The sequence below is a fragment of the Jaculus jaculus genome, chromosome 23 (genome assembly GCF_020740685.1).
Source record: "Jaculus jaculus isolate mJacJac1 chromosome 23, mJacJac1.mat.Y.cur, whole genome shotgun sequence".
NCBI classification, from domain to species: domain Eukaryota; kingdom Metazoa; phylum Chordata; class Mammalia; order Rodentia; family Dipodidae; genus Jaculus; species Jaculus jaculus.
In genome coordinates, this window is record NC_059124.1 from 6,259,262 (window position 1) to 6,285,940 (window position 26,679).

At 51.0% G+C, this 26,679-nt stretch overlaps 1 protein-coding gene across 3 annotated transcripts in view; it reads left to right on the top strand.

Annotated features, from left to right (window-relative positions):
* Window positions 1-26,679, top strand: part of Prmt8 (protein arginine methyltransferase 8) — a 109,356-nt gene that overhangs the window by 22,857 nt on the left and 59,820 nt on the right. For all 3 annotated transcript variants that reach the window (XM_045139699.1, XM_045139697.1, XM_045139698.1), the window contains exon 2: window positions 22,277-22,462. In XM_045139699.1, the coding sequence (XP_044995634.1) occupies window positions 22,409-22,462 (54 nt within the window). In that variant the 5' untranslated portion in view covers window positions 22,277-22,408. The remainder of the gene's footprint in view (window positions 1-22,276; window positions 22,463-26,679) is intronic.

Genomic DNA, 26,679 nt, shown 5'->3' on the forward strand with positions numbered 1-26,679 from the left:
GTCGTCACGCAGGCACGGCCGCGCTTGTTTGCTCCTTGGGCTCAACAGTACGTGACTCAGTCCCTTCTCCGTCTGTGCCAAGGCCAGAGAGAACGGAAGTTCACGCAGGGACATGCAGTGAGTCAGTGGGAAAGCGGAGACGAGCAGTGAGCTCCTGGTCCACGTCTGGGACTTTCTAGAACTCCCTGAGTGAAAGCTCTCTCCTTCACTGTCTTTCCGAGTCTAGCTAAAGAATGGCTTTCTCAGGGTCCTTGGAGCTAGGGTCTGGTGGCATGGGTGATTTATGAGCAGGATCAATTTTTTTTTGTTGTCGGTGTTGTTCAGTTATGAAAATGGTGAGCTAGGACATTCTATCACGGAGCTAAGAGGGACCTCGGCTGGAAGATACTCTCGGCAGGGGCTGTTACCATTGGCCACTTATGCCTCAGAATCTCGCCTATGGAGCACCATTGGCTGTCACGAATCTCAGTCAATATGATCTCCAGCTCTATGACCTTGAACCGATCACTTACTTTCTCTGGGCCTAATTTCCCTTACCCTCCCTTCCAAAGAAACGATCTTGTCAACGCACTTAGGGCAGGTTCTGGCCAGTGACGGGTGGCTGCTGGATTGGTTGCAGTGGCAACAGTCAGTCAGGGTTGCTAATCGCTAACCTCTTGTTCACACTCAGCTTGAGCAGCGTAGATGTCTGGGCTCCAGCCATCTGGCGTGACGCTGGGAGGTGGCAGGGGAGATGGGGTTTGGAGAAGTCCCCGGTCGCTCCACGGTCCTGCCTACACCCAGCTTGCGCAGCAGGAAAAGGCAAGTTCAGTCATTTCCTGACGTCAGGGAGGAAGGGAAGCCACCCACACCCCCCGAGCCTCAGTCTCTTCTGCAGGGCAGTTTCTCCACTCGTTCAGCCTGTGCACTGCGGTCACTCAGCTCTTCCTTCAACAGACGGAACGTCTGCTGCTAAGTCCCATGTCAAGTGTGGCAAGATGAGAATGTGATCAAGTAGAAGATAAGACCTGTGTGTGTGTGTGTGTGTGTGTGTGTGTGTGTGTGTGTGCTCACATAAGTGCATGCATGTGAGTACGTGTGTGTGTGTGTGTGTGTGTGTGGCTTTTTTGAGGCAAGCCCAATAGACTGGGCTTTTAAAAAAATTATTTTTATTTATTGATTTATTTGAGAGAATGAGAGAAGGAAAGAGGCAGATACAGAGAGAGAGAGAATGGGTGCACCAGGGCCTCCAGCCACTGCAAGTGAACTCCAGACACATGTGCCCCCTTGTGCTTACATGGGTCCTGGGGAATTGAACCAGAATCCTTTGGCTTTGCAGGCAAACACCTTAACTGCTAAGCCATCCCTCCGGCCCCAGTCTGGCCTTTTTTTTTTAAATGAGAGAGAGCAAGAGAGAGAGAGAGAATTGGTGTGGCAGCGCCAACAACCAGTGCAATCAAACGCCAGACGCTTGTGCCACCTAGTGGGCATGTGCAACCTTTGCACTTGCCTCACCTTTGTGGGTCTGGCTTATGTGGGATCTGGGGAGTAGAACGTGGGTCCTAAGGCTTCGCAGGCAAGCGCCTTAGCCTCTAATCCATCTCTCCAGCCCCTGCACGTGTGTTTTGAGACAATGTTCTAGCCTGAAACTCTTACGATGTAACCTAGGATGACTCAAGCTGATGGCAATCCCCCTGCCTCGGCTTCCCGGGTGATGGGGTTCAAAGTGTGAGCTAACGCTCCTAGCAGCCTTGGTTTGGGGAGGAACAAACCCTTTAGGAGGAGGAGGGCTCGGGGGTTGAGCTGGACCTAGGGGTGCTGGGGAGAGTACAAGAAAGGGGAGAGGAAGGAGCAGAAGAGCACTTTTAGGGAAAAACACGAGAAAGCGCAAGAAAAACACGAGCTGGGCTTAGTAGAAGGCAGAGGCAGGAGGATCAGGATTTTAAGGTCAGCCTTGACCACCTGGAGGTCATCCTGGGCTACATGAAACCATGCCTCAAAGACCCAAAACGAGAAGAGAGAGATAACCTTAGACCTTCAAGTACAGGAAAGAAGAGAGGCCTCAAAGATGAATGCCTCACTTCCCTACCCTCCTTACTGCTCATTTCAGAGCACATCAAAGCCGCAGGCCCTTCTTTCCACAGAGACGGAGCATACGCCGTCCTCAGAGGACTGCCCGCAGTGAGCTGAGAGACAGGCCACCACTGGGCTCTGGTGAGGGGGTGACACACAGAGGGGACGCCCCCATGACAGCTAATAAGAAGCCCTGGGACCCTCTGACTAACAAGTCCTTCTGGGAAGCCGTGTGTGGTATGATCCCAGCTGGGCAGGGGCTGCAGATCATGAGTTCAAAGGCAGCCTATGCTACTTAGAGAGTTCTAGGTCAGACTGGGCTCCCTTAGAGAGAGCCTGTCTCAAAACAAATTCGCACTAAACAGAGAGGGACACGTTACACCCCTGCAACCGTAATTCCCATTTGGTTTTGCTCACGATGGCCGCTGCTCTACTTCCTGTCTTTATAAAAAAAATCTTGATTACTTGAAGTACTCAGGTGGAATAATACAGTGCCTGACTCTTGTGACTGGCTCAACTAGGGTTACCAGAATATCCTCAGGATTCTTCAGTGATATAGCATGATTCTATCCTTTTATTTATTTATTTATTGTTATTTTGAGGTAGAGTCTTGCTCTAGCCCAGGCTGGCATGGGATCCACACTGTAGTCTCAGGGTGGCCTCAAACTCACACTGATCCTCTTACCTCTGCCTCCCGAGCCCTGGGATTAAATGCCACCATGCCTGGCTTCATTCTTTTTTTTTTTTTTAATATATACATTAAAATATTTTTATTTATTTATTTGAGATAGAGAAAGAGGGAAGGAGGAAAAGAGAGAGAGAATGGGCACACCAGGGCCTCCTGCCCTGCAAATGAACTCTAGATGCATGTGCCACCTTGTGCATCTGGCTAACGTGGGTCCTGGGGAATCAAACTTGGGTCCTTTGGCTTTATAGGCAAACACCTTAACTGCTAAGCCATTCCTCCAACTCTGCTTTCATTCTTGATTGGCTTTGTGTTATGTTTTGGGTAGAGCTTTGCTCATGTGAGGCAAGCTCTGCATTGCTAAGCTGCCCCCCTTCCTTTCAAAGGCCAAGTAATATTTCATTGTATGTGCATGGGATAATCTGTCCAGGCACCAATGGACACTTGGTTTGTTTGCATGCTTGAGCTATCATGCATGAATAATGCTATATTAGTATCAACATGATTATACAAATATCTCTGAGAACCTGCTCCCAATTATATATTTAGAGATGAACTGACTGCATTGTACAGTAGTTGTATTTGTAATTTTTTTTTTCAGTCTTCTCATGTCCTCCCTAGTGTTCTTTCTTTCCCTATGGGGTGGTGTTCCCTTGCAGATTTTTCCCAGTACTGTGAATGGAAGCCAGGGTCTTGCTTACACTAGATAAGTTCTCTACCACTGAGCTAAGACAGATACCAGAGGAATATTTTGATTTGCATTTTCCCAAACACAGTGTCAGTTTGGGTTTCATATCTTTTGTGCACCTTCTTTTAGGCAGACACATGTTTGGACCTGTTATGTCCTCCTGATGAAGCCATCGGGGTGAAATGACCTTACTGGTGACTATTATTTGATCTATGGATTAAGTTGGCCTATCTGTTATTAACATAGCTACTCAGCTTTCCTTCGAATGGTATCAGCGTGGCTGCTGTAGTCACCTTCTTGTTTCTGGGACAAAACACCCGACCACAAAGCAGCTGATGGGAGGAAAGGGTTCACGGCAGCTGACAGTTGGAGAAGTCTCATCACGGCGTGGCAGAGCCACGGCGGCCATCACATCTTGCCATGGCAGTTTGGAAGTAGCGTCATGAGTAAACTCACTAGCGCTTTGCAAACGGGCCTGGTTAAGGCTCTGTCTCTCAAACTGCCACCAGCTTGGATTTGAGCATGAGGCTTAATCACAAGCACCGTGGGGGTTGCTTCACAATCAAACCAGCACAATGGCATCACAGCATGCCACAGTGGGGAGGCATATGGTTGATTTTTAAATTATGATTATGTCTACCTTTGAATTGAGGTGAATTATATTAAATTTAGTATAATTATTGACGGAGCTTCATTTAAACCTTTCATCTTGCTACCCCTATTCTGGTTTTTGCCTTTTGTTTTTAGGAACACATCTCTATCACCTCTCTCTTTATCATCTATCTATTCACCCATTTATCATCTACCTACTTTTATTTATTTTTAATTTTTATTTATTTATTTGTTTGAGAGACAGTGAGAGGGAGAAAGAGGCAGAGTGAGAGAGAGGCTGAGAGAGAGAATGGGTGTGCCAGGGCCTCCAAGCCACTGCAAACGAACTTCACATGCATGCGCCACCTGGTGCATCTGGCTTACGTGGGTCTTGGGGAATCGAACCTGGGTCCTTTGGCTTTTGTAGGCAAGTGCCTTAACTGCTAAGCCATCTCTCTAGCCAATTTTATGAAGTAGTCATTTAAAGGTTTGCAGCATATGTTTTAAACTTGCTATAATCTACCTTCAGGTACAGTAACAATACATCACATATAAATGATTGTTTTTTTCTTCTCAATACATACACACACACATGCATATATACACATATATGTGTGTGTGTGTGTGTGTGTGTGTGTATATATCTATATATATATATATATACACACACATGATCATTTGCAGGGGTTTTCTATCTTTTTGCAATTCTTGTCATTTTCTTTGTTAGGTGCTAGATAATAATAGATTTTTTAAAATTTTAGATGTTTTGTATTTCTAAGATAGGTTCTGGAATAAAGTTTAAGTACTTGGCTGGTTTAATTTTGCTCGGGTCTGGCTTTTCAGCTTCATTTTAGCCCACCTCTAATTTTCCGCTATCGAGAAGGAAATGATCAGCAACAGATGCTTCCCTCACACGTTCATGAACTCTGAGATTTCCCGCCCTGGCTTGGAGAGACGCGGTCCACCGCGGCTCTGTGACCGTTGCAGACCAGCTGTTTTGTCCTTAGCGGGACCTTCTGCTCTGCTGTGGTTTGTTCACAGTCACGCTGGGCTGGCCACGGCTGAGTATTGAGGCGCACCCCCCAGCCCCCTGTCGGCCTGCAGCTCTGCTCTGCGCCTTCACAGCTCCCTGTCCTCAGATGTCAGATCCACCCCTTCATCTCCACGCACGGGGATCCCGATCCACCCCTTCATCTCCACGCACGGGGATCCCGATCCACCCCTTCATCTCCATGCACGGGGATCCCGATCCACCCCTTCATCTCCACGCACGGGGATCCCTGGGCTCTGTCTCATGCTGCTTTCAAGTGCTGCGCTCGAAGCCTTTCTCAGGGATCACCTTTCCCCACAGCCTCATCTCGACTATCTCGAGAATTGCTGCTTCTTATATTTTGTCTGGTATTTTCACTCCTTGTTGCAATCGCTTGTGAGTATTTACAGAAAAAAAAAAAAAAAAAAAAGCAACTCCTGGAATGTGCATTGGATTTTACCTGGTGCAATGCCAATATTGTCAGCAAGCATTTGCATCAGAATCTCCGGTTAAAGAAGTCGGCCACTTCTGCTAAGAATCCTGGTGGAAATATATTTATTTGGGGTAAATGGGTATGCTAGAACTAAGTGGAAATGTCTGTAGGAATCTATATAAATGAGGTGGCAGTGTAGATTTAAGTTTGGTGTCGTTTATAATCTTGCTAGTAACCCAAGATTTTCTTCCTGTGTTGTAACATGACTGTATAGTTCTTTTTGAAAAAAAAATACTGGCTGGCACACAGCACGGAGGTAAAGCCTTTGTGTCACAAACCTGAGAACCTGCCTTTGATCTCAAGTGCTCAAATGAAGATGCCAGGCATCGGTGGCACATGCCTGTAATCCCAGCATCCGAGAGGCAGAGCCAGGTGATCCCTAATGTTCACTGACCAGCGGGTCTAGCTTAACTGGTGCGTTCCAGATCAATGACAGACTCTGTTTCAAAAAGAGGTAGATGGAGCCGGGTGTGGTGGCGCACGCCTTTAGTCCCAGCACTCGGGAGGCAGAGATAGGAGGATCACCATGAGTTCGAGGCCACCCTGAGACTTCATAGTGAATTCCAGGTCAGCCTGAGCTAGGGTGAGACCCTACCTCGAAAAACAAAGACATACAAACAACAAGAGGTAGATGGTGCCTAAGGATGGTACCCAAGGTGGTTACCCTCTGGCTTCCACATGCATGCACACACAAGCACACATGCACGTACGTGTGCCCCCACACATGAACGCGCACACACGCAGGCAAGCAAAATAAAACAAAACAAACAGGAAACAAAGCCCCCAGCCAGATGGCTAAGGGATGAGGCCTGAGAGTTGAGAGTGACCAGCTCCTGTCTCCTCACCAGCTACGCTGTGTAGACTGAACCAGTAAAAGCGACTTCTCTGAGCCGTGGTGTCTGTAGCGCAGGGAGACCCTGCGCTCCTCCGGCATGAGAAGACCGGTGTGGAAATGCCTCACAAACACACTTGAGTATCTTCTTCTTTTTTTTTAAAAAAAATATTTTTAAGTTTTATTCATTTATTTGAGAGCGACAGACAGACAGAGAAAGAGGCAGATAGAGAGAGAGAATGGGTACACCAGGGCCTCCAGCCACTGCAAACGAACTCCAGACACGTGCGCCCCCTTGTGCATCTGGCTAACATGGGTCCTGGGGAATCGAGCCTCGAACCGGGGTCCTTAAGCTTCACAGGCAAGCGCTTAACCGCTAAGCCATCTCTCCAGCCCTTGTGTCTCTTCTTGAAAGCACTTGTCGTCTATGGAGCTGAGCGACTAGTCTTAGCAAAAGCAATCTGTATTTGGAAGGCGTTTTCTCCTCCTGGCAATCCCAGGAGATGAAGCTTTTGTGTTAAGGCCTTCTGGAGGTGTTGCAGAAGCCTTCCTAGGGTTTTGAGCATATTATTGGGGTTCTGACAGTGATGTAAAAGAAAGTTTTGTCTTTGTCCCAGCCACCTCTTCTTTCTCAAGGGCATGTTGACTGGCTGAAAGGGAGACCCCTCCACTCTCCTCTCATAATCTCTTTTTAAATATTTTTTTTGTTCATTTTTATTTATTTATTTATTTGAGAGCAACAGACAGAGAGAGAAAGAGGCAGGGAGAGAAAGAGAGAGAGAGAGAGAGAGGAGAGAATGGGTGTACCAGGGCTTCCAGCCACTGCAGATGAACTCCAGACACGTGCACCCCTTGTGCATCTGGCTAAGGTGGATCCTGGGGAACTGAGCCTTGAACCAGGGTCCTTAGGCTTCACAGGCAAGTGCTTAACTGCTAAGCCATCTCTCCAGCTCCTCATAATATCTTTATTAAGTGCAATACTAGCTTGGTTAGAGTGCAATCAACATGTCTTTATTGAGGATGGGCTTTGTGTTGAGTACAGACAAGAAAAAAACAAGAATTTACCTCTTTTTTATATTTATTTATTTATTTGAGAGAGTGAGAAAGAGACAGAGAGAGAGAGAGAGAATGGGTGCACCAGGGCTTCTACCCACTGCAAATGAACTCCCGATGCGTGCACCCCCTGTGCATCTGGCTAACGTGGGTCCTGGGGAATAGAACCTGGGTCCTTTGGCTTTGCAGGCAAATGCCTTAACCGCTAAGCCATCTCTCCAGCCCGGATTTGCTTCCTTTTAAAAAAATTATTTTTATTTATTTGTGTGTGAAAGAGAAAGAGGGAGAGAAGGCAGAGAGGGAGAGAGAGAGAGAGACAGAGAGAGAGAGAGAGTGAGTGGGAGAATGGGCACACCAGGGCCTCTAGTCACAGGCTAGCATCTGGCTTATGGGGGTCCTGGGGAATTGAACCTGGGGTCTTTGGCTTTGCCAGCAAGTGCCTTAAGTGCTAAGCCACCTCTCTAGCCCAGGATTTACTTCTTCTTCTTCCTTTTTTTTTTTTTTAATTTTCAAGGTAGGGTCTCACTCTAGCCCAGGCTGACCTGGAATTCAGTTTGTAGCCTCAGGATGGCCTCAAACTCATGGAGATCCCCCTACCTCTGCTTCCCGAGTGCTGGGATTAAAGGCGTGACCATGCCCGGCCCAGGATTTACTTCTTGTTGTCAAAGTAATGCCTACAGTTGGGACACAATGTACAGAAGACAGTTTACCCACAAAACAAAACATCTTGACCAGTAGCTTCAGACTAGTGGGCGCCATGGGGCTTTTGGGATAGTGAGGGGTAGGGGAAAGGTCTGACTTCTGATGATGGCCCTTTGCTGAGGAGACAGTTCTAGAACTCCGGGAGCTGAGAGGATCGTGTGTGTGGCGGGGAGAGGAGCAGCAGAGCAAATGCCAAGAGAATGGACAGTATGGAAGACAAAGAGGCGGGGCCAAATGTTCTCAGCTCAGAGCTCGAAGGATTGCCAAAACCACTGTGCCCAGTGCCAGTGCAGGGCCCAAAAACCATCCAAAGATATCATCACGGAGTGAATCAGGTGGCCAAACCACCTGGTGCTCCTCGGTCACACTTGAGACTTTTTTTCCCCTTAATATCTGTACACTGGGCATTTTTCATCATCCCTTGGCCCCGTGTAAGAGGTAGAAGATGTAATAATTATTGTCACTTGACAGCAGAGGACAGTGAGGGCAGGAGAGGGAACTGGCTTCAGAGGGAGGTATGAACAGGTGAGGAGAGACCGAGCGCGCATCTCACCAGTGCCGCGCCCAGACAACTAGGAGGTGAGAATAGCAGTGACCCCTGTCCTGAGCGCAGAGCACCAGAGTTGGGCGCCCATCCCAGATGGTACTCAGGGCTGGAGCCTAACTCCAGCCGGGCAAAGAGTGTATCTGTCCTAACAGCAGGAAGAGTGTTGGTGCTCAGCAGCCTCCTTCCCAGTGGGTCCTGCTGCCCCAGAGAGGGGAGGAGGAGGAGGAGGAGGAGGAGGGAAGCCGGCTTTTATAAGCCCATTGAAGATGAAGAGGAAGGAGCCAGGCATCCAATTAACCTGACACCGCTTACAGCCCAAATATCTGAGGACATAGGAAGAGAATTTAATATGTGGAGGCTTGGAAGCAAAGTGACTAATAATGGAAAACAGCCCCAGTTTATTTTAAAAAAAAAAAAGAAAATAGGTCAGGTCCAATGAATCCAAGCAGTGCTTCCCCAGCGGTTACTGATCCAGGAGCCAGAGGCAGGGCTGTGTGGGAGCAATGCCAGTTTGATTTGAGGCAGGCATCGCTGTTGTGCCACAAAGAGACAGCCAGGGGCTAGGAGATGCATCAGAGCTCAGCACCCCACAAGCCACCTGGCTCTGCCTTCCAGCTGAGCTGTGCTTTGGCTGTGTTAGTGCAGGGCTTGGTCAGGGAGAACAGCCCGAGGTGGCTCTGGTCTCTATCCCCTCGTTGTCAGCTGTGGGATCCAAATTCCTGGAACCTTCAGCCTCCACGGATCCTTCGTCAGCACTGGTTCCGACGGTACCAAGCCGGCACGTGAGGGCCGGGCAGGAGCTCCGGGGCTTGGAAGGGCCCCCTGTCATGTCAGGGGCAGCTCAAGTGGACATCTCCCGGGAGCCTGGTGAGCTCACAGATTGCGGGGCTCACTCTATTCAGGGATCCCGATTCCGTGCCTCCAGCCGGGTAGGACCTGGCGGTGTTGGCCCATAGCACCGCCACGCAGGAAGTGTTTTAAATCACAGTCGATGTTGTCCCCCATCCACCCCGGGACATTAGTCCACGGACACGCTAAACAGTCTCTTTGGAAAACGAGTTTCCCAGCTGCAAAGTCACTGCCAAAAGACACCCTGTTCTCTTTTGTCAGATTCATTTCATAAATTCATTTCAGTAAATGAAGGGCTTTAAAGTATCACAAGGTAGAAATCTCCTTAGCTCATCTGCCCAAATGTACTTGACTGTGGAACGCTTCTCCTGAGAGCAGCTGTTCTGTGGCATGGGGGTGGGGAAGCATCCTTGGGTGTCGGTGGTTCTGAAAGTAGACAGTTCATCAGCACCCTCGGGCGGGTCTTCCCTAGCTAGGACTGCTGGATCCCACCCTAGATGCTGAGCCACTGGTATCTAGTGAGGACTGGGAATTTGTCCTAAAAGCCTTCCAACTAAGGGTGATGTTAGAAGGCCCAAACCATACCACTGCCCTAGGTCTTTTGAGCCCTGACTCAGCCAGGGGTCCGGTATTAGCCAGGGTTCTCTAGAGGAACAGAACGGATAGCATGAATTGTATTCAAAGGGAATTTATTGGGTCAGCTTACGACAGTCCAGCAGTAGCAGATTATAGGCCTGAGAGTCAAGGAACCTGGTACGTGCTCAGTGCACAAGGCTGGAGGCCTCAGCTGTCCCAGTCTGGCACTGAAGGCCTGGAGGTGTCCTGGACAGACAGACGCTGCTCTGCAGTCCACGCCGGTCTTCGGTCACACTGGAAAGCAGCAAGCAGCCAGGTGGGAGGGGAGGAAAATACTTTTCTTCCCAGAGCTCCTTTTGCTAAAGCGGCCACCCATTCTGGGGGAAGGGCTCACTCTGGAGGAAGGACTTCCTCCTTTAGTGAATCCTCCCTGGAAGCAACCTCAGAGACCCACTTACGAGGAATGTCTGTGGATTCCTAAACAGGTCAAGTTGGCACAAACTTAACCATCCCAAGTCCCGTTCCCAGCCCTGACAGCACGGTGCCATCCAAGGAGCCAGGCAGAGGATGGTACTCGGGATGATGAGTCGTGTGACCCAACCAGGGAGCAGAGGCTCCTGGGAAGAGCGGCCTAGGAGACGTTTGACTCCAGCGTCGCACAGCAGGTTGTGAGCAGCTGTAATCTGTGTCAGGTCACTCAATGTTCCAACCTTCCCGGCCAGGCAGTGGGCAGCGGGTGGCCCTGGAGGAGCTGCCCGTGTGCGCTCTGTTGAAAGCCCCAGAGACCAAGTGCGGGAAGACCGCACCTTGCTCGGGTCCCTGCCCCAGACTCTTGGGGTTCTGGGTCTTTGGGTGAGCAAGGGCTGCTTGCTCAAGCACGCTGCTTCCTTCTGGGTGAACAGGCTTTGAGAATCCTTGCCGGGGGTCCATCCTACGGCACAGGCGTCAGCGAACTTGGGGCCACCTCGGGCCAAATGCGGATCGGAAAGCTGTCTGTTTCTGCTGGGATCTTTCAGCAGTCCCAGAGTCCTGCAGAACCCACCTCAGAGCATCCTCCCTCTGTGTGGGACTTTTCTCTCTGTCTAAAGGTGACAGAGCCAGGCGTGGTGGCGCACGCCTTTAATCCCAGCACGCGGGAGGCAGAGGTAGGAGGATCGCCGTGAGTTCGAGGCCACCCTGAGACTACATAGTGAATTCCAGGTCAGCCTGGGCTACAGTGAGACCCTACCTCGAAAAACAAAATGAAACAAACGAAACAACAACAGAAAAAGGTGACAGAAGGTTCTAAAGACCCGTGTGTGTGTGTGTGTGTGTGTGTGTGTGCACTCATCAACAGCATGGCCACACTTTAGACCTCAGTCTCGGGAGTGAATATGAGGTGATGAAAGGACACAAGTGTGATGCTGCCGTTAGGGTCAGGTTGGGAGCATGGGCAAGTCGGTGGCCGGGGGAGTAAAGGAAGCTGGCAGAGAAGACAGCGGGAGGCCCGGGCACCCAGCTACCTGTCCTTTGGAGTCCCGTCTCTCGGTTCTCTTCCTTCCCCTGCTGCTGCCTCCAGACCACACAGGCTGCTGCTGTGGATGGACAGCGCAGGTCAGCAGCTCCGTTGACGTGCGGAGGCCTGTGGCTTCAGGGAAAGGTGTTTCCAAGCTCGGGCTGGGGCGGCAGGAGCTCTTTATAACCCAAAGGGCTTGGGATCGCTTAGGCTCCCTGGTGCAGGCAGCCCTGGCTTCTTTCTGTCCCCGCAGCTCACCTGTCCTCGCTCAACGTTCTCAACCCCCTCCGCACCTTTCCGTAAAGCCTCCGGCCCCTTGTCTTGGCCGCTTCTGGCACGTCCCAGTGCTAGGTGGCCTTAGATTCCTGTCCTTTCTCGGGCCTCAGTTTCACCATCTGCAGCTTGGAGCTCGCTTGTGGGCTTCCTTTAAAGCCAGCCACCTTGGACAAATGTCTTCTCTAAAGCCTGTTCCTCTGCCTTCTTACCATCCTGCACCCTCTTTCTGCCCCCACGCCCCCCCCCCCCAGCACTGGGTTCCCCTCCTGGCTCCCATTGGAAGCTCTGCTAGGCATCAGCGGGCTGATCCAAGCTCCCAGAAGTGTCAGGGCTGAGAGCCCGGGCTTTGGCATGGCCCAGATGCTGGTTTACTGCCTGGCTCTGTGACTTGCTAGCTCTGGGACGTGGCCAACAACTCAAATGTTTGCGAGCTTCGTTTTTTCTCGCCTGTGCATTTCTGTACCTCCGCGAGTTTCGCCAAGGCAATGTTTGTGAAGTGCTTAGCAGAATGGGCCCACAGTCAGCGTTGGGCACGCCACCCAAACCCATTTGCCCCTCCATTTAAAATGCCACCACCCCTGCCCCATCTGGGGCAATCCTCCCAGTTCTTGGAGGAGCAGATGGCCCCTCCTGTAGAAACTGTCTTTCTTGGGGTCTTGGTTTTGGTCCCCTGTGCCTCTTATCTCGGCGTTTTGTGGGCCGGGTCTGTTCATCCACATGAATGGCAGATGAGGCACAAAAGGGCTGAAGATGTTCAGGAAGGGCTGACCAGGAGAGGGCATATGTGGGAAGTAGAAGACCAGGTGGTAATTGGCAAACCTGGCAGCGGACATGATTCTCAGCACACTGGCACCACGGGCTGCGTGGGAGACCTGTGGCAAAGCTTGGTGTCCTGAGCCTGACCCCTCAGAGGAGGCAGGAACCACCTCTTTGTAAGCTTAGGGGTGCCAGGGCCCCCTGGGGCAGAGTCAGGTAGTGGCCACGGTGCACAGACAGTTTCTCAGATGCACTGACAGTTTCTCAATGCACCAGGACTTCGGGGCTGGGTTGAGAGGAATTGCTGAGGGCCATGGGGAAACCCTGGAAGCTCTTCATTGAAAGATGGCTCAGCTACAAAGGAACACTCCTGAGAGGGCCTCTGGGGACCAGGAGCCGGCAGCGGGCACAGCGATGGCCGCTTGGTTCCAGGAAGACGGGAGGGCCACTGGCCACAGGGGCTGATGGTCATCTGTAAAGTCAGAGGACCCTCCTTGGGAACCAGAGGCACTGAGTGAGGGGTGGCTTCAAACCTCCAGCTACCTAAGGAGGACACACTGGCAGTGGTAACCTTAGCTCCCCTCGTACGTTTTCTCCCACGAGCTCCATTTGCCCATATGGGGGGACACCTGGGGCTCTTTTACGTCTCTTATTTGTTCCACAGGAGCTGCGCAGCCCTCTGCAGTCAGTTCAATCAGGCAGCTGTGAATGTAAAACATCCTCCCCTGCGGTTGAAAACCCCATGCCAGCCACCCACAGCTTCCCGGAAAAGGGACGCCTCTCAGTCCACAGGCAGAGTGCAGATCTCTGCAGCAGGGCTGGTGGTCTTTGGGACCAGGGCTTAGCCCACAGATGCCTCTTTGTCCCCCTGGCAGGCTATTGAATTCAGTGCCTCCTCTGACTCGTTCATCTCTCTGCCTCTTGAGTATAATGGCGACATATAGCAGACACTACTTGGCTGTTGGGGAAAGAGACTCAGGGAGCCTCATAGGACAGAGGACCTTGGACTCACAGTTGATTCAGAGGTAGGGGCTGTTGGTGGCCTCGGGCTCTTGGCCCTGCTTGACGCCTGGGCTAGCCAGGAGCTTCGTTCTCTAATATATTTAAAAAGGAATCCAAATTGGGGTCAACTGCATTGAGCCTTCTTGAGCTTGGAAGGTGATGGTTCTGTCTGCTGAATTCACTGTCCCCCCTGGGTAGACAATGCTCTGGGACCCTGGCCAGATGGAAGGAAAGGGTGTCTTTGTTTTGGAGCACATCTATGGACCCTGGGTCAATGCTTGGGTCACATGTCCCCAGAGGAGGAGCAGCCACATGGAGAACATATCTTCCCAGTTACTTTTCTTCTTTTTAAAAAAATATAATTTTTCTTTATTTATTTGAGAGAGGAAGAAAATAGGCAGAAGAGAGAGAGAGAGAGAGAGACAAAGAGAAGGGGTGCGCCAGGGCCTCCAGCCACTGAAGATGAACTCCAGACGCATGCACCCCCTCATGCATCTGGCTAATGTGGGTCCTGGGAGATCGAACCTGTGTCCTTTGGCTTCGCAGGCAAATGCCTTAACCGCTAAGCCACCTCTCCAGCCCCATTCACTGTCTTCTTGTTCTTCCTTCTTTCCCCTAGTTGCTCTGGTGTCTGCCAGGCCCATTCTCTTCCTTGGGGTCTCTCTCGTGTGTACCTCTGCAGAGTCACCATCACTGTCCCTGTGATGGGTGCAAGTTAGAGTTCCTCACTATCTACAGAGTCAAGTCAGAGTATCAGCCCAATTACCCAATTACTCTACAGAGGTCTACAATTGCATCTCTCTCTCTCTCTCTCTCTCTCTCCACACACACACACACACACACACACACACACACACATATGGAGAGAGAGAGAGAGAGAGAGAGAGAGAGAGAGAGAATGCTATTTGCAAAAGTGGCACAGGAAAGAATTAAGAATTCACGCTCTGACACCCTCCAATAATCACTGCTGGCTCTCGTCCCTTCCTGCATGGGCATAGACGGGCTTTAAGTGTCAAGACAGCCATACAGTCTATTCTCCTCCTCGATCCTCAGTGAGTTGGGCTCATGGGTTTGTGTTCTCAGATACTGCACCACTCATGTTGTTTTAAAAAAAATATTTTATTTATTTATTTGAGGGAGGGAGGGAGGGAGGGAGAGAGAGAGAGAGAGAGAGAGAGAGAGAGAGAGAGAGAGAGGGAGGGAGAGAATGGGTGTGCCAGGGCCTCCAGCAACTGCAAACGAACTCCATAAGCATGCACCACCTTGCGTATTAGGCTTATGTGGATCCTGGGGAATTGAACCGGGGTCCTCAGGTTTCATAGGCAGGCACCTTATCAACCAAGCCATCCTTCCAGCCCCTTGCAACACTTGTTTTTCAAGGCTGCGTATTATTCTGCTGGGGGATGCAAAGCATTGGCTTCGTCAGTTTATCTAACTTGACTCTTAATTAATCGTTTCTTTTTTTTTTTTTTTTTCCCATTACGGATTGCACTGTCCAAAATTCATACAGCCACATACTTATGATAGCCTACAATTCTCCTGATGCTAAATTTAAAGAATGCAATTATGAGTTAGAGGATCTGTGCTCTTTAACACTCTTAATGAATTTTAACCAACTGCTTTCCCCCAAATTCGTGACTTAGTTACTTGCTAATTTACAGTCACATGCGGACAAAAATACCGATGCCCCCCCCCCGCCCCTGTAAACTTGCATCTGACGATACTTAAACTGGGGAGGGCATACATCTCTGTTCTGTTTTGAATTTATCTCCTCTCTAGCGTTAACCATTTGTGCCGTATGCTAATTAGCCATTGATATCTATTTTCATGTGAATAGGGTAGAAAATTCCTTGCCCCCATGGGGGGGTGCTCATCTCTCTCTTATAGGTTTGTAAGAGCATCAAATGCCACAGGTACACGTGTGTGAGGGTGTACCTGTTTTTAATATTTTATTTTAAAGTTTTTATTTTATTTTATTATTATTATCTTTTTTAGTTTTTCAAGGTAGGGTCTCACTCTAGCCCAGGGGGACCTGGAACTCGCTATGGAGTCTCAGGGTGGCCTCACACTCACTGCGATCCTCCTACCTCTGCCTCCTAAGTGCTGGGATTAAAGGCATGCACATCACACCTAGCTATTTTATTTTATTTTATCTATTTGAGAGAGAGAGAACAAGAGAGAGAAAAGAGAGAATGGGCATACCAGGGCCTCCAACCGCTGCAATGAATTCCAGATGCATGTGCCCCTTTGTGTATCTGGCTTACGTGGGTCCTGGGGAATTGAACCAGGGTCCTTTGGTTTTGCAAGCAATCGCCGTAACTGCTAAGCCACCTCTCCAGTTGGAGGGTATACTTCTTAGTTTGTCACTTGCCTTTCCATTTTGGCGCTGAGATTTATTGACTGGAATCGCCTTAATATGTGCTTGCTAGACATCTTTTCTTACATGAGTCAATGGCATTTCAAACTCCTTAGATCCAAACTGAATTTCATTATTTCCCCCGCCCCAACCCGCTCTTCCTGCTGACTTGCTGATTTCTGTTAATGTCACCACTATTTCCCTGCTCACCCGGGCTTGAGATGTGGAAGTCAGCTCTGATTCCAACTTCTCTCTCTTCCTCCGCATTCCACCAGTTGCCAACTCCTATGGATTCTATTTCTGCTCTTTGCTGGCAACTCTCCCCCCTAGCCCCCCACACACACTCAAGCACCCCAGGAGTTAAGATTCTCATTATTTCTCGACTGGACTTTGAAAACAGCCTCCTCACTTTGTCCGTGGGCTCCTTTCTTCCCTCTCAGCCCTCCTGGACTTCTCTCTCACATCCGTGTTCCCAAGGCGGACTCCAGACACCGGCTCACACTTGCCACAGTGCTCTGTGTTTAATTCTGCCCTCTTGGCGTGTCCACAGCATCCTTTCAGCTGAACTTCCCTACTACCTCAGCATGCCGCTCCCAATCCAGTCAGTCCACTGGCTTCCTGTCCTTTGAGCTCTCTGCTCAAGCCAGCCCTGCCTCAGAGAATCCCCTCCCACCTCCGGCACCCACCACGATCCATCCACCTGGCTCCCAGCTACCCCGTGGAAGGCTACCCTAGGGCTCCTTGACTGCATTAACCTCAACCCTTGGGTCTGCTCAACAGCCAATGAATGCCTTTGGTAGAATCTGCTTTCTAGTGGACTCACCAAGGGCCTTAGAGTCTAGGAAGCAGAGTCCTTGGAGGACACGGCTCCCTGAGAACTCATTCTCTTCCACACAGTGCCCAGAGGAAGGAGGCATTCAGCAGCTCTCTGTGGAATGCAAAGCAGTCCCCAAAGCAGCCAAAGGTCCAGGAATCCAAGGCCACTGCCATTTTCTACCCACCCCCAGCCTCCTTGGAAAGATGCACCGCCATCAATTCAAGGACAGAGTCGCAAGAAGGCCCCTTTGCAGGAGGATGAGCTGGGCTGATTTGACCAGCTTTGGGACCAGGCACCATCCACAGCCAAGTCTGTCTTCACGACCTGTGGCTCTTGACTTTATTGTCCCCTCCATGTCCTAGCCAATTCATATATATCCCTTTGCCCCATACAATGTGTGTGTGATGTGAGAAATTGGCTGTTGGGGCAAGAGACCCAGGACCATATCCCCCCCCCCCCCGCCGCCAGGGAGAAAGAGACTTTGGACTCTGAGTTGAATGGCAGCCAAAGGGTGCTGTGGCCCCGTGACCTTGGCCACACACAGGGGCAGCTGGAGTTTTTCCCTCCTTAATACATTTAAACAGAGTCAATACCTGGGCGAGCTGCGCGCAGAGCTCTGGAGGCGACTGCAGCCTGTGCAAGAGCGTGCAATTGACACACTCTATTTTTAGCTTCCCAGAAAGCGTGACCAACATCCCAAGTGGAGGGTTCAGCACACCTCCTGCATTCTGATGAGGCTGATCGCCCCCACTTTGTCAGCCAGCCCAGCCTCTGGCCTCTCCTCCACCGGCCCTTGAATTGGCATTGCCAAACCCAAAAGTCTGCCGTTTCTCACGGACGCACCCGAGAGAAGGGGACACCACAGTCCCCCAGCGGGCTCAGCCCCAGCTGGGCAGGACGGTCTCGGGGCTGTGCCCCCAGCCCGGGGAGAGGATGGGGTCACCTGTGTGCCTCCACCTGCTCTGTCAGGGTCCGCCTGCACCCCCGTGACTGCGAGTCTGAACTAACCCAGCTTGTGGAGGAAAATGGAGACCCAGGGCGGGGACACGGTTCGTGTGATCAGGGCCATAGTGACAACGCACTTACTATATGCCCTGCTGAGCTCTGAAGTTTCCTTGTGCGCGTGTGTGCACCCGTGTGAGCGTGTGCTGGTGTGTTTTTGTAAGTGCGTGTGCACATTTGTGTGGAGACCGGAGGACAACCTCGGGCACTTCAGGCGCCATCCATCTTTTTTTGTTTTATTTTATTTTATTTTTGGAGACAGGGTCTCTTATTGGCTTGGAACACATCAAATAGGCTAGACTGAGTGGCTATCAAGTCCCAAGGAGCCGTCTGTGCTTTCTTAAGGCTGTGATTCCAAGTCCTTATGCGATTTTTTTAAATTAAAAAAAATTATTTATTTATTTGAGAGTGACAGACAGAGAGAGAAAGAGGCAGAAATAGAGAGAGAGAGGAAGGGAGGGAGAGAATGGGCGTTCCAGGGCCCCCAGCCACCACAAATGAACTCCAGATGTATGTGCCACCTTGTACATCTGGCTTATGTGGGTCCTGGGGAATTGAGCCTTGAACCGGGGTCCTTAGTCTTCACAGGCAAGAGTTGAACCGCTAAGCCATCTCTCCAGCCCCCTCACGTGATTTTTTTTTATTATGAACTTTACTGAATGAACACATTGCATATCGGTCATATTCCCCCTTGGGTTATACCCTATGTCCCTCTTCCCAACCCACGTGTGCCTGAGGGCCCTCCTCAGTGGAGTTGCTGGTATTCACTCTGGGGCCATGAACACGCCAGTCAGTCTGTGTTGGGACAATGTTTCTGGATATTCCTTTCCACCTCTCTGCTCCCTCTGCTGAAATGTCCCCTGAGCCTTGGAGAGAGAGTGTTATAAGCCCCCTTTACTGTTGAGCTTTCAGCAGCCACTGGTTTTCTGCCTTGATGAGTTTCTAGTCTCTTCAGGGTCTGCCACCATTTCCCTGGAGGAGGTTCTCGGACCGGCAGCGAGTAGGGCACTGAGTTAATCTGCCACCTCCTCTGTGGTGGGTCCTGGGGCCTTACACATGTGTCAAAGATGACTTGTCTTGCTCTAGGCAGCTTGGCTTTCCTTTATGTCACACTGATGGATCATGGGTCTTTCGAGTACTCTGTGCCATCTGGGCCTTGGTCACGCCTACCGTATTCACTGCCTGGGGCTTAGCGTACCATCAACTCCAGAGTCCCTCTCCCTGGCCATTGTTTAGAATATTTATTTTATTTTTATTTATTTATTTGACAGCAACAGACAGGGAAAGAGGCAGAGAGAGAGAGAGAGAGAATAGGCGCGCCAGGGCCTCCAGCAACTGAGAACGAACTCCAGACGCGTGCGCCCCCTTGTGCATCTGGCTCACGTGGGTCCTGGGGAATCGAGCCTCGAACCGGGGTCCTTAGGCTTCACAGGCAAGCGCTTAACCGCGAAGCCATCTCTCCAGCCCTGCCTTGGCCTTTTTCAGTGAGTTCTGGGGATGGAACTCAGGTACTCACGCTTGCAAGGCAAATATTTTACCAGCAGAGCCACCTCCCAGGCTCCCTTCAAAGTCCTTACATTGACAAGCTGGTTCAAGGTGTTGGCTTCTTACAGGGAGGTTCTTAACCAGGACCTGGATTTTACAGAGAGGGAAGCAGAGACATAGACGGCGACAAATGACTTCACAAGGCGACACAGCCAATAAGTAGCAGAGCTGAATTTCAAGGCCAGGTGCTGCAGCCCTAGAGTTGGACGTCTCAGTCACCATGTGTCTGTTCGCAATATCGATTTTCAGGTTTACTAGAGTCCAAACAGAATCTTGGAGCATTGATTCCAAGTGCAGAGGAGCAGTCACTGTCTTCATTTCCTCCCTCCATTCCTCCCTCCCTCCCTCCCTCCCTCCTTCTCTCATTCCCTTCCTCCATTATTACCTTCCTCCCTTCCTTCTTCCCTTCCTTCCTTCCTTCCTTCCTTCCTTCCTTCCTTCCTTCCTTCCTTCCTTCCTTCCTTCTTCCTTCCATTTGTGCTTTTGTTGTTGTTGTTGTTTTCTTGGTTTTTCAAGGTAGGGTCTAACTCTAGCCCAGGCTGACCTAGAACTCACTACGGAGTCTCAGGGTGGCCTCGAACTCACTCACGGCGAGCCTCCTACCTCTGCCTCCCGAGTGCTGGGATTAAAGGCGTGCGCCACCACGCCCGGCTTGTGCTTTGTTTCGAAGCCTCTGAAACCCCATCTGTGTTCTCCACATCTGGCTGTGCAGACTCCAAGGACAGGAGGCCTTCTGACACGACTTTGCTCCCACCAGATGCTGTAAACTGGAAAATGCACTGGCTTCCCATCAGTCTGTGGGAGGAGGCATGGGCGGCGGCAGCCGGCTGGAGCTGAGGTGGATGTCAGGATGGGAGATTCGGAAGATTAATAATTGGTGGCACCTAGAAAGGTGCCAGTGTGGGGCTCAAGACAGGAGCTAGCGTGGGCATTCAGGCTAAACTGTGAGTCAGATACCGTGAGAGAAGACAACCAATATGACATAGAACAATGTAAGAGACCCACATTTTGGGTAGAAAACCAGTTTGTGTGACTTGTTGGGCAGAGAGAAACTGGTGTTTTTGGTCTTTCTGCGGCTGCTGGTGAAATTCATTTTGGTTTAATAAACCCTTACTCCGTTCCTCTAACCCTTTGCTATCACTTTGTGAAACAGAAACTTGTCTAAGTTTTAGGACAAATCTGGGACAGAGAATCTTTTATTTTCATTTTAGAGATGGGGAACTAAGGCACGGAGAGGCTGATAACTTCACCCAGCCTTGTATAGCTAATGTGTTAATTAGTTTTTCGTTACTATAATAAAATACTCAAGGCTGGATAACTGTCAAAAAAAGAGGTTTCTTCAGCTCACAGCTCTGGAGGGGTCAAGAGCATGGTACCAACTCTGCTCTGCTCTGACGAGGGCCTTGGGGTAGATGGTGGTGGAAACCTATGTGAGAGGGAGAGACCCCAGGTGAGGCAGGAATCAGTGTCCAAAATCCGTGACAACATTAGGTTAATGTCTTGTGAGACACATCTTTAGGGACCAAGTCACCTCTCACTGGGCACTGCCTCTTTTTCATTTATTGTTTCGCACATGTGTATGTCATGTGTGTGGGCACGCGTGGAGACTACAGTCTAGTCAACACTGGATGTCTTCCTTAATGGCTTTCTTATTTTTTTAAATATTTTATTTATTGATTGATTTGAGAGAAAGAGGGAGAGAGAGAGAGAGAGAGGAAGAGGAAGGGAATGGGCACGCCAGGGCCTCCAGCCACTGCAAACAAACTCCAGACACATGTGCCACACCTTGTGCATCTGGCTTACATGGGTCCTGAGGGATCAAACCTGGGTCCTTTGGCTTTACAGTCAAACGCCTTAACCACTAAGCCATCCAAGGTCTTTCACTAAACCCGGAGCTCACCAATCTACCTAGGCTGGCTAGCCAGCAAGCTCCAGGGAAACTCTTGTCTCCACCTCCCCAGGGCTACGATGAAGGCATGAACCGTCACACCTGGCATGTTTCAGTGATCTCTGGGGATCCGAACTGAGGTCCCCATGCTTGTGCGGCAGACACTTTGCTGACTGAGTTATCTCCCCCGTTCCAGAGGCCCCCCCACCTCTTAAAAATTCCTCTGCCTACCATGTGACCACACTGGGCACCGAGCCTGCAGTACCCAAACCCTCGAGTGCCATGTCACACCCAAGCTGTGAGAGCCCCATACCCGGCCTTCACGAATCTTGCCTGCCCTTGAGTCTGACCCTTTGCCTCTCTGCCCTGTGCTTGGAGTCATTTCCTTGGTTGGTTGAGCATTTCCTGGCCACCCCTAAAGGAAGCTGTCTCTCTACCCCCCCTCCCCCCCGCCCCGTCGAACAGATCTGATCCAAACCGAGGCCATCCAGCTTGTGAAAGCTGGAACTGGAGTCGTTCCCAGTCACGTGCAACAGTAGCCTGACACGGCTTTGCAGATCGTGGCCACCAACCTGATAGCCAAGAAGCTAGAAGGAAGGCTTTCTGAGGCCTTCAGAAAAGTGCCCCAGCTAGCTGGGCGTGGTGGTGGCGCACGCCTTTAATCCCAGCACTCGGGAAGCAGAGGTAGGAGGATGGCCGTGAGTTCGAGGCCACCCCGAGACTCCATAGTGAATTCCACATCAGCCTGGGCTAGAGTGAGACCCTACCTTGGAAAAACAAAACAAAACAAAAAAGTGCTACAGCTAGCCGGGTGTGGTGGTGGCGCACGCCTTTCATCCCGGCACTCGGGAGGCAGAGGTAGGAGGATGGCCGTGAGTTCGAGGCCACCCTGAGACTCCGTAGTGAATTCCAGGTCAGCCTGGGCTAGCGTGAGAGCCTTGGCTGCTGTGGTTGACTGGAAGAGGGCTGGGCAGGTGCAGGAGGGCGGGGTGGGCAGTGTCAGAGGGCAGCACAAACATGAGCCCCCTTCTGTCTCCCCAGGCGAGCACTGCCCCCCCTCAGCCCCCTCAGCCTGTCGTCCCACCCAAGCCCGTGCAGTGCGTCCACCATGTGTCCACGCAGCCCAGCTGCCCAGGCCGGGGCAAGTTGTCCAAGCTGCTCAGCCCCGAGGAGATGACGTCACAAGACTACTACTTTGACTCCTACGCTCACTTTGGGATCCACGAGGTAACGCAGCCCGGGCGGGGGGCATTTCCTCGCCCCCCCCTTTCTCCACTCTGCAACGTCCCAAAGCCCACTCTTCCAGTGCGCCCAGGTCCCTGACACCCTCTCCATCCTGAGGGCACCCCTCCACCCCCGGGGAGGGGCAGCAGTGACAGTCACGGCCAGGCCCGCAGCAGGTGGATGTGAGTGTCTGTGCTCTGCCCACAATCCTGAGGTAAGTTAGGAAGACACAAGTTCAAGGCCAGCCTGGGCTGCATAGTGAGTTCCAGGCCAGCCTGGATTACCAGAGTGAGATCCTGTCCTTTTGAGCTTCTTGGACCTTCCAGCTCTGGATCTGTCACGTCCCCAAGATGCAAGTTCCAGCCATCCTGTGTGGTCTGGATGTAATGGTGCTGACAAGGAGCTTCAGGGCAGGTAGCGTGAGTCCTGAGACTGCCCATGCCTCCTGGGCTCACCACACCCATTCTTCAGGCCAAGGAGTCTTGGGGGCGGGGCTGGGTAGACAGAAGTGGCCTGTGAGCCAGCCAAGATCTGATGGCCTTACCATACTTCTCCACCCCACCCCACAGCAGGGCAGCCTTACTGCAGCCTCCTAAGCTTTGTGGCTGCGGTGGAGGGTGGGGGTACAGAGTGGAGACCCCCAACACACTCCCAAACCCATCACGATCACCACCCGTCGCCTTCCCCCAGGCCAGCCTCGGAGCAGCAAGCTCGAGGCACGTGGCCGCAAGCACACAGTGTGTATCATGTCACCCAGTCCCCATGAAAGCCCTGTGAGCGCAGCTTTTCCACCGTCTCTGTGCACCAGGAAGAAAATGGTGGGAAAGCAGCAGGGACTCGCCTGCCCTGCAGATGCGTCCTCCAGCGACTCTCCTGGCCCGTCCTTTCCCACAGAGGCCGCGGCAGGCTCCGCTTCCATCCAGGCGCCCAAGGGTGCGGGACGCCCCAGTCAGCGTGTGTATCGCGATGCTTACTGCACGCTGGGTTGTGTCCCAAGCGCCCCTCACTGGCTCGGTTATTCTGCAGCTCAGCCCTGGGAGGTCCCTGCTGCGTTTTGTCCCCGTCTCACAGACGATCTAGAGCTTTAAACGTCACTTCAGCTCTTACCCGAGCTGTGACCTAGTGAACACAGCCAGATCTTAAACCTTTGCCTTTGGGCCCCAGACCCTGGCTTTCCTAACCACCATGGTATACACCCTTTAAAAAAATGTCCCTCCCTCCCCCTCTCTCCCTTCTCTCTCTCCCTCTCTCTCTCTCTCTCTCTCTCTCTCTCTCGTCAATTCACTTGCTTTTATAGAGGCAGCGGTATGAAGAGGCCTCATTTCTAGGCTTAAGTTTTTCTTTCTTTCTTCCTTCCTTCCTTCCTTCCTTCCTTCCTTCCTTCCTTCCTTCCTTCCTTCCTTCCTTTCTTCTCCTCTTTAACACATTCCACTTGCATGCTCCTCCTTGTGCATCTGGCTTACGTGAGTCCTGGGGAATCGAACCTGGGTCCTTTTGGCTTTGCAGGCAAGTGCCTTAACCTCTAAGCCACCTCTCTAGCCTAGGCTCAAGTTTCCGTGGGCTCTGTCTTCAACATCACCCATGAGTCTGAGCCTGCGGGAAAGGTTAGGGACCAGTGCCTCACTCTGTGGTGGCGGGAGGGGAGGTCCTGGCCTAGAAGGGAGCAAACACCTCTTTGGAACAGGTGGGTGTTCCCTGCGCCATGCTCTGCCTCGTGCCTCGTTGGGCAGACCTTTGCCAAGTCCGTGCAGGCTCTGTGAATATTGACAGTAATGGGGTTACTATTACAGAGCATGTCAATGGGCAAATTGTAACAGTCCTTGGGGTCTGGGTCTCTCCTTTTCAGGGAGGGTGCTGAGAAAAGAGTCCAGGACCCAAAGTGCTCCTTTGGCCTGTCTGTTCCGTGCCCACCTTAGAAACCAGCCATCCCAACTGTCTTCCGTGCCAGTAGGAAGCCTTCCTCAGAGTTGCCGGGCCCCCTCGGGCCTTCAGAGCTCCCCTTCTGCCCCTTGATCACAAAACTTCTTTCAGGGTATGGCGTCCCAGCTGATCCATATGGTCCGATCTGACAAACCTCCTCTTCCACGGGGTGCGTCTTTTCTTTCCTCTCGTGTCCGGGTTTTGAGATGTGGATTTGCTGTGCCATCCAGGCTGGCCTCGAACTCACGGCAGTTCTCCTACCTCGGTCCCCCCAATGCCAGGATGGCAGGCCAAGGTGACACACCCAACTCTGCCAAGCTCTGTTGACCCGGCTGTGTATAGGGTCACTTGCTTGCCATCTGGTGCCAGGCTCTGCTTCCCTGGTAGACTACAGGAGCCCATTGAGCTCTCTTCCTTCTACGGCACCCCCCATCCCCTCCATAGCACCACAGGCTGGAGACCAAGCCTACGACGCACGGACCTTGGGGGCGTTCAAGATCCAAATGAAAGCCCTGGACACAGGGAAGGCAGCTCAGCAAACGTCCGAGTGTCTGCTTTTTTGGTGAACATGAGCTACAGCCGGGCCTGGAGCCATGGCTTCTGGGGAGCCTTTGGCAGGAGGATCCAAAGTTTCAAGGGCAGCCTGGGCTACAGAGTGAGTTCAGTGTCAGCTTGTGACCCTGAGTGAGGCCCTGTCTCAAAATCCAGAGTAAAGGAAGAGCCACCCGGCACAAAAGTTAGTTTTCAAAAAGACTAAATCACGTCTGCCTGGACAGACCACGGAGAACAAAGAAGCAACCAGTGCATGCCAATTGACTCAAGACAAAAGGAAAACTCTTAAAATTTTTTCTTTAATAGTTTATTTTTATTTATTTATTTATCTGACAGAGAAAGCAGAGAAAGAGGGAGAGAGAGAATGGGCCCTCCAGCCACGGCAGAGGAATTCTAGATGTGTGCATCTCCTGTGTATCTGGCTAATGTGGGTCCTGGGGAATTGAACCTGGGTCCTTTGACTTTGCAGGCAAACGCCTTAACCGCTAAGCCATCCCTACCACCCAAAACTCCTAAAAATTTATAAGTAACTTATAACATCATAAGTAGAGGCAAGAAAATAGTTACAGAGTGTGTAGATATTGAACTGGATGCTATGTCTATAATGTCTCTGAAATTTGACATCTTATGGTTTAGCACTTAAGGCACTTGCCTGTGAAGCCTAAGGACCCAGGTTCAATACCCCAGAACCCATGTAAGCCAGATGCACATGGTGGCACATGTGTCTGGAGTTCGTTTGCCATGGCTAGAGGCCCTGGTGTGCCCATTCTCTCTCTCTTTGATAAATAAATAATAAAATATTTGCCGGGTGTGGTGGCGCATGCCTTTAATCCCAGCACTTGGGAGGCAGAGGCAGGAGGACCACTGTGAGTTTGAGGCCACCCTGAGACTACACTGTAAATTCCAGGTCAGCCTGCGCTAGAGTGAGAACCTACCTTGAAAAACAAACAAAAAGAGAAAGTATTTGACATCTTAGATGAAACACAAGCTTTCATTGAGAAATACCCTGTCAAACTAACATAAGGTACACAGAAAGATAAAATAGCCCCTTACCAATTAAAATATTTAATCACAATCTAAAACTTTCCCACAAAAAGAACTCCGGGACTAGTGAATACTATCAAACATTTCAAGAGGAAAATCATGCAAACTTTTACAGGAAACAAGAGGAGAAAGAACACCTCCTGGTGAGGTGAGCCTGGCATGACTTCTTTCTGGAGAGGGCGAGGGGACACCACAGACCAACCGTCCTCAGCCAATACAGATGCCCGCTCCCAAATGTCAGCCAATAAAACCCAACCGTATTTTCTGGTTGCTGTTGTGTTTTCAAGGTAGGGTCTCGCTGTAGCCCAGGCTGACCTGGAACTCACACTGTAGTCTCGGGGTGGCCTCAAACTCAATGGTGATCCTCTAACTTCTGCCCCCCCGCCAAGTGCTGGGATTAAAGGCGTGTGTCACCACGCCTGACCCAACAGTATTTTAAAATAGTACTATAGGGATGGAGAGATGGCTTAGCGGTTAAGCGCTTGCCTGTGAAGCCTAAGGACTCGGTTCGAGGCTCAGTTCCCCAGGACCCACGTTAGCCAGATGCACAAGATGGTGCATGTGTCTGGGGTTCGTTTGCAGAGGCTGGAGGCGCTGGTGTGCCCATTCTCTCTCTGCCTGTCGCTCTCAAATAAATAAATCAATAAATAAACAAGTTAAAAAATAGCATAGTAAAACGATGGATCGTTAAACATTCAAAAGCG